Source organism: Echeneis naucrates, chromosome 10 (genome assembly GCF_900963305.1).
Source record: "Echeneis naucrates chromosome 10, fEcheNa1.1, whole genome shotgun sequence".
Lineage (NCBI taxonomy): Eukaryota > Metazoa > Chordata > Actinopteri > Carangiformes > Echeneidae > Echeneis > Echeneis naucrates.
In genome coordinates, this window is record NC_042520.1 from 5,069,800 (window position 1) to 5,085,126 (window position 15,327).

The 15,327-nt window shown below is 41.3% G+C and overlaps 1 protein-coding gene across 1 annotated transcript in view; it reads left to right on the forward strand.

The window, feature by feature from the left end:
* Positions 1-15,327, forward strand: part of si:dkey-237h12.3 (teneurin-3) — a 115,139-nt gene that overhangs the window by 58,722 nt on the left and 41,090 nt on the right. Inside the window, exons 5-10 of the mRNA XM_029512425.1 lie at positions 805-1,019; positions 5,994-6,204; positions 7,293-7,394; positions 8,001-8,195; positions 9,311-9,511; positions 14,025-14,210. Of these exons, the coding sequence (XP_029368285.1) occupies positions 805-1,019; positions 5,994-6,204; positions 7,293-7,394; positions 8,001-8,195; positions 9,311-9,511; positions 14,025-14,210 (1,110 nt within the window). The remainder of the gene's footprint in view (positions 1-804; positions 1,020-5,993; positions 6,205-7,292; positions 7,395-8,000; positions 8,196-9,310; positions 9,512-14,024; positions 14,211-15,327) is intronic.

A 15,327-nucleotide genomic window follows, 5' to 3' on the forward strand; every position in this document is an offset into this window, starting at 1 on the left:
CCACCCACCCGAAATACTTCTAACAAGATGCAGGAGCAAAAGTTGAGTTGTTATTATGTTGCAGGGTGACTCTGCACTATCCAAGTAATAAGTTAAAAGTCATCACCGCAGTAAATTAAAGGGCGCAGCTGCATTCCCTCTATGGCAGAGCTTTAGACAGCGATCATTGTGAACCTTTTTACAGATTCTTCTCCTTAACAATGAAATCTGTTCTTGTAATAACACCTTGTGGACTATGGTTTTTCATGGGAGCATGAGTCATATTAACAGTGGCTGTCCTTCCATCTTTGGAGCTGGGAGGACACAGTTTAAGGACATCATTCGCCAAATTGTTTTGATTTGCTGTTATTGCTCTGGCAAGGTAGCAGAGCACATCTGACAGATTCCATTTAGACCTTATCTGATATGAAGCCTTGCTCTATGAGTCACCAGGACCAGAGAAACGATGGGAGATGTGGCGTGTTGGAGTCTTATAAAAGGCCAATTATATCTGGTCATTTTTTTTGGTGAGCAGTGCATCATGGACCACAGGGAACCATTACTTTTAATCCTGTCTTGCCTGGCTACTGCTCATTTGGAAAAAATATGACTATTATTGTTAGGTCCCCGCTTAAATAAAGGGATAAGATTACTCTTCGACGCAAATGACCGAATGCAGCTTTTACTGATATCCACAGATCAAAGACGTACAGAAAACCTCAAGATCATATGTCAGATGTGAGCGCGAAGGGTTTAAGTAATGTGTGAAAAGGCTCTGTGATGACATATCCGCTGAACTGTTGTTCTGGTTTTTCTGTCTTCTAGGAAGGGCCGGCGTACTCCACCAGGAGAATAACTCCATTGACACTGGACAAGTCGACATCGGGAAGAGGGTCGGTCAGAGCCTCCCCCCTGGGGTGTTCTGGCGTTCCCAACTCAGCATGGACCAACCACGTTTCATCAAGTTCAACATCTCGGTACAGAAGAATGCACTTATTGGAGTCTATGGGCGGAAAGGTCTGGCCCCATCTCACACTCAGGTGAAGGTCTTTTTAAATCAGATTACATTATGACACGGACACTATTACTGTTTAAAGTTCTACATTGTAACAGTCCAAATAAAAAAAGATGGATTGATGGATTCTTGGTGGATCTTGATGGATAATGTTTGGAAATGTTAGTGAAATTAGCTATTCACTTGTTTCACTTGTTTTTAGGAGTGCTCTCCACCTCTGCTACTTTTACACACAATGGTTTAGCTGCTAGTGTTACACATGATTCTACCAAAGGGCAAAAAAAGGAAATAAATTTTTAAAATTTCAATCAGATGATTGCTTAAATCAGAATATAATGAATTATGTAAATATTAATAATTTAAATTTGACTTGTTGCCACAGTTGCTAAGTTGTTAAGAAGAGTTAGGTCGTCTTTTACGGTGACCTCATCCAGCACTCGAGAGTTTAATATTTAACTCTTCAAAGAAATTCATTATTTTATGTTAATTCCACCCACCTGGGTCTCGTCAAACAGCTTTTGTCTTAAACGAATATTTCACACTGCCCAATGATTTCAATCTACCTTTCAACGAGTGTTACTCTGTATTAAGGATACGAGCATGGTGTCCTTGTGCGTTATAATGTTTTCCTCAGGGATTACAACTACTAAACACAACACTGACATTCATTGTTGTGTGAAATGTGATGGTGTCTAATACTGACCTTCTTTTAGCTCCGGTTTAGTCTCCACTAATTCCTTATGAAAATATCTGTGTGACTGGCTGCCAAGTCTGTCCATGACATGAATAATAACTGGAAATCATACTGATGGAGAAAATATGAAAAAAAAAAAAAAAAGTAAAATAAAATGCACTGATCTTGCACCACATTATCTCTTTCAACTATTTCACATAAAAAGAAAACAACTGCCCACTGTGTCTGGATATGAGCCTGGTGAGAGCAGCGAGACTGAGCTAAAACAGTAAAGCAGTGGGCTGTGAAAGCAAAACGTTCAAAAAAAAAAAAAAAGAAGAAGAAGAAAAAGGAATGTTCAAATGCTCCATAGATTAGAGGTGAACTGAGTTAATGATCTTTCTCTGTGTGTCCAACCCTATTTCACTGCTTTCATCACTATTTTCCCATTAAATGTAACCTTGTGATCAATTGTTAAGAAAATAAGTTGATTTGCAGCTTTATTTCGCTGTGTGAGAGAAACACTTATTTCAAAGCACAATCAAATATTTGTTGCATCATTTGATATGTGTCTTCATCTCCCTGTGTGAGTCAGTGTTCAGATTCCTAAAATGCATTCATCGAACTGGGCACAAGTTTAGTTGAAGTTTTCTCGCCCTCAGCTTCGACTTGTGTGTGGGCATGTATGGCTTTTGCATCCACTAAATGTCTGCCATTTGCAAAGTGAAGTGTTTCCAAAATGTGCGCTGTGTCACTTGAATGACATTTCTGGGGATCCAAATGTCCGATGACAGCTGATGGTGATGGAAGCACTCAGACAATGGCTATTTTCCACCACACTTGACTGCAAAAGCTCTTAGCTTCACCTTCTTGACATTCTATCTATGTTAAGATGGGCTTCACTCAAGTGTAGACAGTTAGGGCCACTCTTTGATGGAAGAAAGTCCAATGCAAGTGACAACAAGTGAGTTGGATTGCACTTTCAAGGTGAAAAAAAGGAAGCCCAAAAAAAATCAAAGACCAAAGGGTACTAATTAACAAGGCACTACTTTTATCTCTCTGGCAATTGTTGCGGAGTAACTCGACCTTTTCACTACTGGACACTGCGTCCATTGTGGCCATTTCTAAATTATATTCTATTCAGGTACTGGGGGCGCAAATCAATGCATTTACTTAACTGAGCATGAAAGACCCCAACGAGGGATATTGACCATTCGTCTTGTTCACAGCTTGGAAGATGAGTCAACAGCCTTTCAAACCTTTCTCAAATTTAGACTCTCTCCATCTGCTATTGAATGTCTGCCTGTGCTGATACAAACCACACCAGTTAGAAAGCACAAAGTTCCATTTTCATCCATCCATCCATCTTCTACGGCTTTTCTGTTTCCGGGTCACGGGGGGCGCTTGAGCCAATCCCAGCTCACTCTGGGGGAAGGTGGGGTCACCCTGGACAGGTCACCAGTCCATCACGGGGCCAACACACAGAGACAGACAGAGACCAACAACCACTCACACTCACACTCAGACCTACGGACCATTTAGAGTCAGCAGTTAAACCAAACATGATGTGTTTGGAAGGTGGGAGGAAACCGGAGTACCCGGAGAAAACCGAGAGAACCTGGGAACTGCACAGAAAGGCCCGAACAGAACCTTCTTATTGCAGAGCGACGGCGTTAACCACTACGCCGCCATGCTGCTTAAATTTCTGTCGTTTTTCTTCTCCCCCCCCCCCCATCAATTTGTACTCAGTGGTCATCGAGTATCAGACTGAGTTCATTTAATCGAGCTGAAGAATTTGCAGGCTGTGAGCATTCCTCCCCTGTCTGTGGGGCATCCGGCAGTCTCTCCACGCTTGGTCTATTTCATGTTATTCAATGGCATTGTTGGATTGAGATGAGTTTGGGCGGGGGGGTGGGGGGGTCGGCTTTCACACCAGCTAATCGAGATGTATGCACTTGGCCAAAAGGTTCAGGGCTTGTGGGGCGACCTGTTTTATTTCCTCCCCGCTCACGACGGCAACACAAAGAAGTCAACTTCCGCCCGGGTTAATATCCTTCCCCTGCCCCGTCTCTAGTCAAAGGGGTTTAAATCACAGTGTTGACTTTACCTTCCCCTTGCTTAATGCTCTCTCTCCTAGTATTTGCAAGGCACCTGAAAGATTCCTTATGTCCACATTTGTTTCATTCCACAGAACTAAATCCCAATTTAATGCATTTTTTTTTTTAATCTTGATCTTTTGAAATGTCCTTTAAGGCTGGGAGTTAATGCTAATTAAAGAGGGCCACTAAAGGGGCAGTCAACCTCAATAAGAAGCTAACATATACAAAGCACTGGAGGGGACGGCTCATAAATTCTTTTTAGTTGGCAACTTTGAAACAAGTTACCAGCCTCCATTTTGACTTGATGAAAGCAAGTCCACAATTATTTCAGCACTAGTTTATTGTCCAACAAGTCTTGGCTGTTCACTGAGTAAAAGTTGCCAGCTAGTCACTAACTTTGCCCGTCTGCTGTCTTGCAAAGTTCGCGCTATGAATACTATTAATACAAGTACCTTACATTAATAATTTATGAGAGTCTACTTTTGCTGCTGCATGAAATTGGATTGGATGAGGAAGATTGATATGAATGTTTGGCCCACAAGACAAAAATATTCAGTTAAATGAGGCTAAAAAGCTTAACAGAGCTCCAGATTTGGGATAATTTTTGTACTACAGAGTTATTTCAGTCATGTCACTATAAATAAAAAACAACTCAAAACAAAACATTAATCACTCCTCATAGTTATGTGACACATTTGCATGCCTCATCACATTATATTTTGGGGGAAAACTATTAAACTATTAAAAAGCACTTTAAAAAAAAAAAGCATATTTTATCTTCAGGGAAAACAAAATATACCTTTTACACCCGCACTCACCATGAGAGCACCTCATTGACTGCTGTGTATATTTATCCACCTGGAAACAGAAATAGGATTTTGTGTTGTATGGAAACGTCAGAGTAAATTTTAAATGCTCTCACTTTATGATACAGAGTAGTTATTTTAAAGGTGTGTTCTAAATCAACGTCAAATGCTATTTACTTAAAAACTCAATTGTCTAAAAAGCCTCAATGTTGGATTTAAATCCAGACTCTGCTAAAAAATAAATAAATAAATAAATAAATAAATAAAAGAACCGTTTCATTACCTATCTGGTTCTTTATGCATCACACTTTTAAGCAGCTCACAGACTATTTTCCAACCCGAGCCGGGTAGCAGCTGCTTCAGCCAGGGGATCAGTCTGCATCTGCTGCGCTCCTCTGCAGCCTGTAGCCGGTTCGGGGATTGCTGCTATGTGTTGCACTGTTTTCTGCTCTGCACCGCTCGGTACCCTACAGCGTCAGTCAAAATCAGGCTCAGGTGTTGAGCAGGTGCAGCGAAAGCAGATGCACCACTTTACTTGTTTTTCTTGGCAAGAGTGAGTCTTTACTACTTGTTTATCCCATTAATCTATGTTTCTGTTTGTTTGTTTTTTTAAGAATTTATGGAGGGACCATCTACAGCAATGATTGAAAAGAACACACACACACACACACAAGTCACGTCGGGCCGAAGAACGCCCCTCAGCTGTGGTATAATGAGCACATAACACGGCCTGTCGTGATGTATTGCTTAAATATATATTATGCAGCCTATACATAAGTAACCGCACCTAAGTGGTTTTAGAGGCTGTCTGCACAGGGACAGGCTCTGCAGACCAGTGATTTATTTGCTTAAAATAACAAAAATAAAATTTTGTGTATGTGTGAGTGAGGATTTTTTCCCTCCTTAACTTTGTTTGTCTTTCCTTTATTTGTATTCCGTGCAGGTAAGACATCGCTGAATAACACTGAATTCTGAATCTGAATCGGCACTGAACACCATCCGTGTTTATTTAACAGACCATAATAAACCCATTGCCAGAGGCCCTTAAGTGCACTCTCATCAGACGTAACAATATATTTTTGGAAAACTTTTGAGCATTTGCCCTAGAGCCGTATCAGCTCTATCAGTATACAAACAACTCTCCAAGCAACATCTATCAACTCCAAATAACTGTCAGGAAAAAGTCTGTACTTACTATACTTGAATATTTACTCTGCATACAAACCTGCACCTTGAATTACAACTTCGTAGAGATACTTTTAGAGAGGCAGAAAAATCCCTATAGACGCAGCAGGCAGAGCATCCAGCAGGTGAAAATCTAAACTTGAACTCTCCTTTTTATGTACTGCCTGATTTAATTACGGTGACGTTACAGTAACACTCTGCATCTGCTCCTATCTGCTCTTCGTGTTGTTTTGCAGTATGACTTTGTGGAGCTATTGGATGGCAGCCGGCTTATCGCGAAAGAGCATTGGACTCCGAGCGAACCTGAGACACGGTCCCGCCTGGATCATCCGGTCGCTGTCCACCAAGCCGGATTCATCCAGTACCTGGACTCAGGGGTGTGGCACCTGGCGTTTTACAATGATGGCCGCAGCATGGAGGCTGTGTCCTACAACACTATCATCCAGGGTACGAGGACACACATCTGCTGCGACAGCTGATGAGTTTGATTAGGATGATGTGTGACGACACGTTTGAATGTTCTTAAACAGCTGTGCCTGAACAAACAAACTCTGAGGTTGGGCGAAAGATGTTTGGCTGCGACAAAAACATGCTGAGCTTTTCAAACTTTGAACCTCCTAAGAGGCAGATCTCTGTTTTCATTGGAGAGCAGTGGATTATTGTGCTCAACACTTTAATACGAGACCACATACAGCATTGATCCTTCCCACTTAACAACCTCTTCAGTGTTGTGAAGCCTATGAAATTTCCTTCTGGGTTTTGAAGTAGGAGAAACACTAAGGTTGAGTTAACGTTTTTCTTTTTCTATTTCCTTTGGGGAGTTTTATTGATCTGGTCCTACAAATATGAAGGTATCGATGTGTGAGGTCAAAATTGCCTGGGCCCGACATTGGCTCAGGGAGCATCCAATACCAGAATGAGCAATAACAAAAAAGCGTGTGCCCTCTTAACGCCAATCAAAATGAGGGCCCTGGTCTTTTGGGGGTGCCCTTTATGAGCAATGGTCTGTTGAATGAACACAAGATCTGTGTGTAGGATATGTCAGATTAACTTCAAGTCAGAGAGGATTTGGGCTGTAAACACTCAGGAGATCGCATGGCTTGTGTGGGCATGATCAGTCATTCAAAGGGTTGGGAATGGGGGGTTAGTGGCTGGGGCAGGAGACGAGATAGGAAGAAAAGGAAATGCATCAATGAAATGGAATTATTTGGTCAGTTTTAAAATGCCTCTGTGGATAGAAACTGTCGGGCATCAGCATACATGTTATGGAGGCTTAGATCTCAGTGGGACATGGACAAATATCTGTAAATGTATGCCATGTCTGATGTAAGTTCTGCAAAGAAGAGATGGTTAGAAAGTCCTGGTTCATCAGGTGGAGGGAAAAGAAAAAAAAAAGAGGAAACGTTGCTATCTTGGTTGTCTGTCAGTACTTTCTTTCATCAAATGTTCTACAAAAGAACGAACTTCAGGCTTGCTTTAATATGACAATCTGACGGGTTATTAATAGTTGGAGTCACACACTGCTGTATCCACAGATTCTGTCATGGAGTGCACACACAACTGTTACGGGAACGGAGAGTGCGTGGCGGGATCCTGTCACTGCTTCCCAGGATTCATAGGGCCGTACTGTTCCAGAGGTAATTATGAAGCTCATGGATGAATTTTGATTCTGGGCATTTTCCATATCTTTTAAAGGGTCAACTGGCTGAAATCTCAGAAATGTGTTTCACTCTTTTGACCCTCTCCCGCACATGTCTGGCAGAGCTAGACCAGTAGACTGCCTATATACAGATATCAGCAAATTTCACCTTATTCTTATTGCAGATGAACTGAGACGGGTTGATATGGTGACAGGTCTCTAGGTAGACAGTTTTTATACCCACCTGTCTGTATCTGTTCTATTCGCTGAAAAATCCCTGTTTTACCTAGTTGTTATATTTTCTTGAAACTACTTCAAAGTCTATGAAAACTTGAAATTATGTTCAAGGTAATGTGGGTGTTGCATTGAAATGCATTGAAGAATAAAAATGAAACTCCTTTCAGACAGTCGACATCTACACTATATTGATGTGGGGAGACGGTATAAGTCTGGCCACACAAAAATCCATCTGGATATTTAGACACAAAATAATTTGGCTGAATAGACATGGGGATCAATCCTCACATCCACATGTGGGGAAAAAGTGAAATATTGTGTTGTCTGGGAAGATTGTTTTTCCATCAGTGATGCTGTCTCTCTTTAGCTGCCTGCCCGGTCCTGTGCAGCGGTAACGGCCAGTACACCAGGGGACGATGTCAGTGCTACAGTGGCTGGAAGGGCACCGAGTGTGATGTTCCTACCACCCAGTGTATCGATCCTCAGTGTGGGGGACACGGACACTGCATGGCGGGCAACTGTGTGTGCAACTCCGGGCATAAAGGGACCAACTGTGAACAAGGTAAGGACAAAAGAAGAACCTTCTTCACGTGGATTTTGAAGGAACAGATATGCATCACGATCCAGTCTGGAGGTCGAGGGAATCGAAACAGTCCATTGGCGAAACAATTGGTGTTTTCAACTCCACCGAGCAGATAATGCGTTGAATGTTGTTATTGATACCATGTGTAAATGAACTCCCTCTTCGTGTTTAGATCACGTTAGGGTGCAAACTGGAACAGACTGTGCATCTCCCATTGATAGAGCCACCTATTGGAAAGCTCCACTGTTTGAAAACACCTGCTAAAATCGATCAGTCAATGGCACGTGGTCTTTGGGTTATCGACAAAGAGCTGCCGGTGCTGCTTCTTTCTCCTCTCCTTTCACTTCAGTACATTTAGCTATATTCCCCCGTGCGGGTAAAAGGCATTTATCATCTCAGATTTACATGTGCACGTCACTGATCTCACATGCAAAAAGATTCCTTCAAGTTCCTTAACCGAGTATATGACAGTTTGCTTTCAAATGGAGGCCATTTGGAATTGAAAGATATGCAATAGGACATTGAATTTGTACTTCAAATATGCTGTGTAACGGCTCCAGTGTCACTAATTGGTTCAGGTAAATAATCAATACTGGTTTCTAAGCATATGGAAATTCACAGTTATCGGCTCCAGAGGAAGCATAAATGTTGTTGCAAATTATCACTTGTTAGTAATGGGTTGATTATGTTGGTCATAATTGCCAATTATTAACCTAGATCAGCAGGTTGATGTGCAGATTGTTAATAGTAATTAATGATATCCGTCTTGACACTAATTGTCCTCCTTTTCCTTGTGCCTATAATGGAGGATAATTATGCTTTCAGTATATTGGGAGTACTCTATAATATACTGGAGGGGAGGTAGTTGAAAACAGCGCTGGAAATTACTAGCAGTCTCCTCTAAACTAAAAAAAAAAAAAAATTCAGCTGTGGCTCACTAGCTATCAACAGGCGCTGAAGTGAAGTGAAGTGATGTATTTTTTTGTTTGTTTGTTTGCTGGTAACAGAGTTAAAGTGGCCGGGGGAAAATAAGCAGGGTTGATTTCCTGTCTGGAAGTGGTAAACTGTGACGTCCTCATTGTGTGTGTCCTCAGTGGACTGTGTAGACCCGACGTGCTCCAGTCACGGAGCCTGTCATCACGGTGAGTGCCACTGTAACCCGGGCTGGGGCGGCATCAGCTGCGAGATCCTGAAGAGCACTTGTCCAGAGCAGTGCTCCAGTCACGGCACCTTCAACACCGACTCGGGAACCTGCATCTGTGAGGCCAACTGGACGGGAGCCGACTGCTCCATAGGTCAGACCTCATGTCACTTCCCTTTCATTCTCCTAAAGCTGCTACTACTATTCTGTCTGCTTTCGATGTGATTTAGAGCGCCGACAAAAAAACGTTTCCTGTGAATTTTCTTTGATTAATAATTTGGTCAGTGACACGAAAGTGTCTGTCAGACTTTTATAAACCTTTCATAACATCCTCAGATCTGTTGTTCCAATTACATATGTATCCCACTTAGAAATACAGCAATAGAAACACAACAATTCCTCGCATTTAAGAAGAAGAAAAAGGAGAAACTATTTAATTAATTAACTGCTTTTTTCCTACAGCTGACTAATTAACTAGCCAATTAATTGTTTCGCATTTTAAAAGCATTAAAGGGCATATTAAGCTACTGAGGTCTAAAAACACTGAAGTCTTTCATTTATTCATTATTTTATTGCTGCTATTAGTTTTGTGTTATTTGTTCTGCTTCAACAGATCCTTTCAAACACTGTAGTCGGTTCTATAATGTCTGTTTTGCTGTTTTTTGGGATGAAGCTGGAGTTTCTCTAACATGTAATTGGCACCATTTTTTTGGACTGTATTTATCCCAAACAAATGTCTCCCTCACTGTGAACAAACGCTGCAGACACCAGATGTCCACAACAGCAGATGCATACACTTTTATTAACACTGTAGGTTGAAATGAAATATATTTCTCGTGCTGCAGTATGTTTTATTAAGACACTTAGGTAATAACTATATAACTTTGCAACTCTAATACAACTCAAACATACCAAACTAAATAAGTCGTCAGTCTGTTTGAAATCAAATTTAGTGAACACTGGAGAACAATTTGTTTTCTTAAATTAATATGTCACAATTTGGAATAAAGCTGTCTGTGTTTTTCAGCTTTGTCCCATAGGTAAGCGTGTAGGAAAGAAAAATATTAATTTGTGATGTCCTACTGATTCCCGGTGCGGTTATGCACAGGATGATAAATGGGAGTCAGACTGACTGAAGGGGGTTTTTTTTTTTTTTTTTTTCTTCATCAGATTTATGCACTGTGTGTTTCGGTGCTGTGAGCAATGCGTTTTATGAGCTTCAGGTGACACGTTGCCTTTATCACCTTTAGTAAAGTTTTACTTCAGTGTGACAGGGCACAGCTATATGAGACAATTACATACACAGGAAAGCTGCAATGACACACGAGAAAACAACATTAAATGTCTGTTGACACAACACAAACACACCGGGATGCTTCAAAACGTCTCATTTCTTCTCCAAGGGGGAGCGGAGAAGTAATCTGAACCGGCCACAGGAAAGAAAAAAGCTTTCTTGGGGATGAGGAGACAGATGTTGACACCTGATAGTCAGGAGTCACTCAGGCATGGAAGGTGCTGCAGCACAAAAAGAAAGGAGCGATGGCAAACATCAGTGTGGACTGCTGCTCGTATCAAGTTCATGCGGTTTATGTTCACTTAGTGCTCACCAAAGAAACTCTGGTTTGGCTTAAACAGAGTAGGATAACATGACATTAATTATTCAGCAACATGCAAATCCATGTGTTGATGGTGACACATGTTGATTCTCTTGCAGTTTTCACATGGTAGTAACAATAACGAAACAAAAAGTTGCTCACTATGTTAAAATAAGTCCAACTTTGAGTGTGATCGCACCCTTGTATTTTTGTAATCAACACTTGCTGCACATGTTGAGTTGAAAAGGAACTTATGCCGACACGAAAGCCTGACCTCCCCATGTTACTCTTGTGTGGCCCAGAACATGTTCGCTTTTTTTTTTTTCAGTCAAAAATTTGTTTTCCAAAATGAAAATACAGCTTCTTTTTAATTTTTTTTTTTTTTATCTGTGCTTGCTTATTTATTTATTTATTATTTTTATATTTTTTTTTTTTTTGAGATCAGACACTTGTGTACCCCAAGCTGCTCTCAGCAGTGCTTCTTTGCTTGCCACCAGCTTTTGTGTTCACAGTGTTTGCCTTTGGACACAAGTTAATGACATGTTAGTTCAAAGGCTGGCCCCTCCCATCTGTTATCAGCACCCGAGATTCAGGTGATATATGCGCTGTCTCCCCACAGAGCAAGCTCATTCTCTGTGTTGAACCCGGAGAGACACACAATAGCTAAACTGAGTTGAACCACCAAAGGTGGCAGTCGTAGTTGTTTGTCTGTCATTTAAAGGCCATCAAACTTCTCCTGGCTTACGATTTAGTCAAATATCAAAGCATGAGGAGGCCGGCTTGCTAAATTTCAGACACAATCCTCTCACTCAGCAAGATATCTCACGCTTGTCAATAGTAGATCCCATGCAGCTGGTCTCGATGTAGTCCAAAAGTTGGGCCGTTTACCCACCTGGTAGGTCCTGGATTCCATCTTAATTAATGCTGCAGTTCTTCTTCAATTAAATAAACTTTAATTAACAAGCGTATACCACGGATCGACCGCCCACAACCCCTATCCAGCTCGAGTCAGGGGCGTGTTAAAGGCAGATAAACACTTTTGCACTAATGAAAAATTGATTGCATGGATTCTATGGAAAAGAGGGATCCCTTTGGAATTGAATGACTCCCCTCCAGAGGCATGCTTAATATTCTACAGTGTTGGCTCGACTTAATCAGAACCATCCAAGGTCTCTCAATCGAAGAAAATCTCCATTCAAAGAGCTGGAAACAGTCAGTTAAAAGATACCCCAGTGAGGGGAATGGGACTGGGCGAAGCAGCAGTTGTGGTGTGCAAAAAAAACCAAAACATTATGAGTCATCTCATCAATGACTTATTATTGTACCTTTTATTCAGGTGAGAGTTCTTAACTAATTTGATTTCTTGTACCGTATGCTGTAGCAGGTTTATTTAGGAAAAAAAAAAAAAAAGTCACAAACTTTGGTAAGGGATCATTGTAAATTCCCTGGAGCATCCAGTCACTAAAGATTTGAGGACACACTTGATCTGCTCCCTTTCAGCACACTGACGGCTATTGTCAGAGCAGAACCTCATGGTTCTTCTTATTCTCAGAAAAGAGCAGCCGCAGCTTGCTGAGCATCCGTTTTACACTGCTACACGCTGATTTACTTACCACCCGTGGATTCAATCATTTGAATTCTACTTTTTTCCCGAAGACAACAAAGATTCACAGCTGCTCCGCCGTTTCTGAAGCACTGCATTCTAAGAAAACGTGAATCTAACATCTCCCAGAGTCCAGACATAAGAACCTGCTCAAATCCAGCAGCCTCGCCTCGCTTTGCCAAGACGCCATGCAAATAAGCTCTCTGAATATGTAAAACCCAAAAAATGAGCTGTTCCAGAGGGTTTTAGATGAACAGTAATTGCAGTGATTTATTGTCCCTCTCCTGAATTTAGACTTTCTGAAGGATGACATGTTTTGTTTCATTTTAGGGCTTCTGCACTCATGAGAAATAAAATGGCCTCTGACATTACTGTGATAAAGATAAGCTAAAGCGGCTGCAGAATCAAAAATAACAACAATAGCCTGTGTTGCCTCTGCGTGCGTGCGTGTAAAAAAAGAAAAAAGGTCTCTTCCATTATCCTAGGGTAATTATTCAGTATACATATATTTAGTTTGATAAGCTCTGATGTTGTCTCGGATTGTAAAAAGCTGTTGTTACACTGATTGGGCTGTTAGTTGATAAGCAAATTAAAGTCCTTCGGAATTTGCTGCCGAGGAACTTTAACACAAAATAGACGTAAAATGAATCAGATACCGTCCGACTGCCTTCGCAGAATCATGTATCAATGTACAAATGGTTTCATTTTGATGCTCTGTTTAAAGTTTAATCTCTCCAGTGTGCGTTCAGACACACACTCCTTTACACCGTCTAGCTTAATGCACTTGGAGACCACTGCATTTTGCTGTTTATATCACAGAAAGCAGAACTTTCACATTAAATGTCAAGCACTGACAATTAAAGCCACTTTATTATCGCCTGAACCCATAAAAGCAATAACATTATATATCAAGATTAATGAGATGCTTTTTAAGGAAGAGTTATCCTATTTATGCCCCCCCCCCCCAAACTATTCATTGTGTATTATGGTTGAATATAATTGGAGTTTCAGTGCTTTGGTATTTTGTGTGCCAACTGTGTGTCCTGCTACACACTCATTTTAAAAAAAAGAGCTGTGTACACAACACACAACAAGAAGTCTGTTGAGAGCCATAAACCAAAAGAAAGCAGTAAACGCCTGACATTTTCCATGTAAAATCTTGCCTCTAAAGATTTCCTTTAATTGATGGCAGCAATTTTGAGCCCCTTTTTATGAATTTCTATTGTTCATTGCAGTAGTTGCCTTTTAATGTCAGAATTTTCTCGCACACAGTTTCACGAACACGTCCTTCATAATTTAACTTCTTCGCCCTTTTTGCCTGAGAAAAAGGGAACAAACATATCTCATAGTGTTTTTCTGAAGTTGCAGATGACGAGTACAAAAACATATCAAAAAGAAGAAGCATTTCACCAAAACAGAAGCTGCGTGTCTCCATTGTTGTTGTTGTTTGTTTTTTTTTTTTGCGACAGAGGTGTGCGTGGTGGACTGTGGCCCCCACGGCTCGTGCATCAGCGGCACATGTCACTGCGAGGAGGGCTGGACAGGACCAGAATGTGAGCAGAGGGACTGTCACCCACGCTGCATCGACCACGGTGTCTGTCGAGAGGGCAAGTGTGACTGCCACCAGGGCTGGACGGGTGAACACTGCACCATCGGTGAGACACTGTGACACATCCAGCACCATCCACCTACACACACAGACAGAAGGGCATGAACTACAGGAAATTCATTTATGGACAGGCTCAAAAGGGCAACTTTGGAGTGTGAATGTCAGTATGTTCCATGCGGTTTCAAGCGTCTGTTGGAAGGACACAGATCGTGACACAGTGCTGCTGCTGCCTACACTCACACTCACCTTTGCATGGCCAACTGGTGATCAGTGGCTTCTAGTGATATTTTTATTGCGCAGAAGTAATCTGTTGTTTACTGCAGCTCATTTTCCAGAGATCGCCGTATTAAACACTGGCCACAGAAGTGAGGTGCCCATTGATTAACAACATTTCCATTTTATTGCCCCACCCCAGCAGATTTCAGAGGAAGATGCTGCACTTTTTACCCTGAAGCATCTTTATTAATTAAACTGTATCGAACAACATAAAGTGCAATTGGCATAGACTCTGTCTTCAGCATCAAAAAAATGCTGTATGCATAAATATTCGAATTAAGTGTATTAAAACCAATATCCGGTTCTGTCAGTGGACAGAATTTAAATGAAAATTCAATTTCTAAGGAAATTTAATGCAAAGCATCTCACCCGCTGAAAAGAAATGAGAAAATGTAATTTGTTCTTATTGCCAGCCGTCCTTCACTTTTCACTCCCTTTTCAAATTCTCTTTTCTTTTTCTCAACACCTCACATCGAACTTTGTAATATTTTCTTTTTCATCCATTTAGATGTTCCACCTTTTGCACTGCTGAAGTAATGCTCTTGTATTAGCGAGGCGAGGGCAGGTATTTAGGGACCCAAAAAGCCCCGGGTAGGCCTCTTTAGAATATCATTTTTCTGAAATGGCAGTGCTTCAGCTGGCATTAATGAGGATAATGAGTTCTGAGATGTCACTTCTCATTGACCTTTAACTCAAAACTTCCTTGACACCTTCGCCTCTGTCAAAGGTCCTGTAGTTAAACCCTGACACGCCGCGTCAAACAGCATTTCCCCAAGTGTCATTTCCAACCTCTCGTGATGATAGATTCCCAGAGAAACAAAGATCCAGCACTCTCCAAACTGTTGAGCCCTAATTGCAAATTTACAGAGATGGATCCACAATACAGG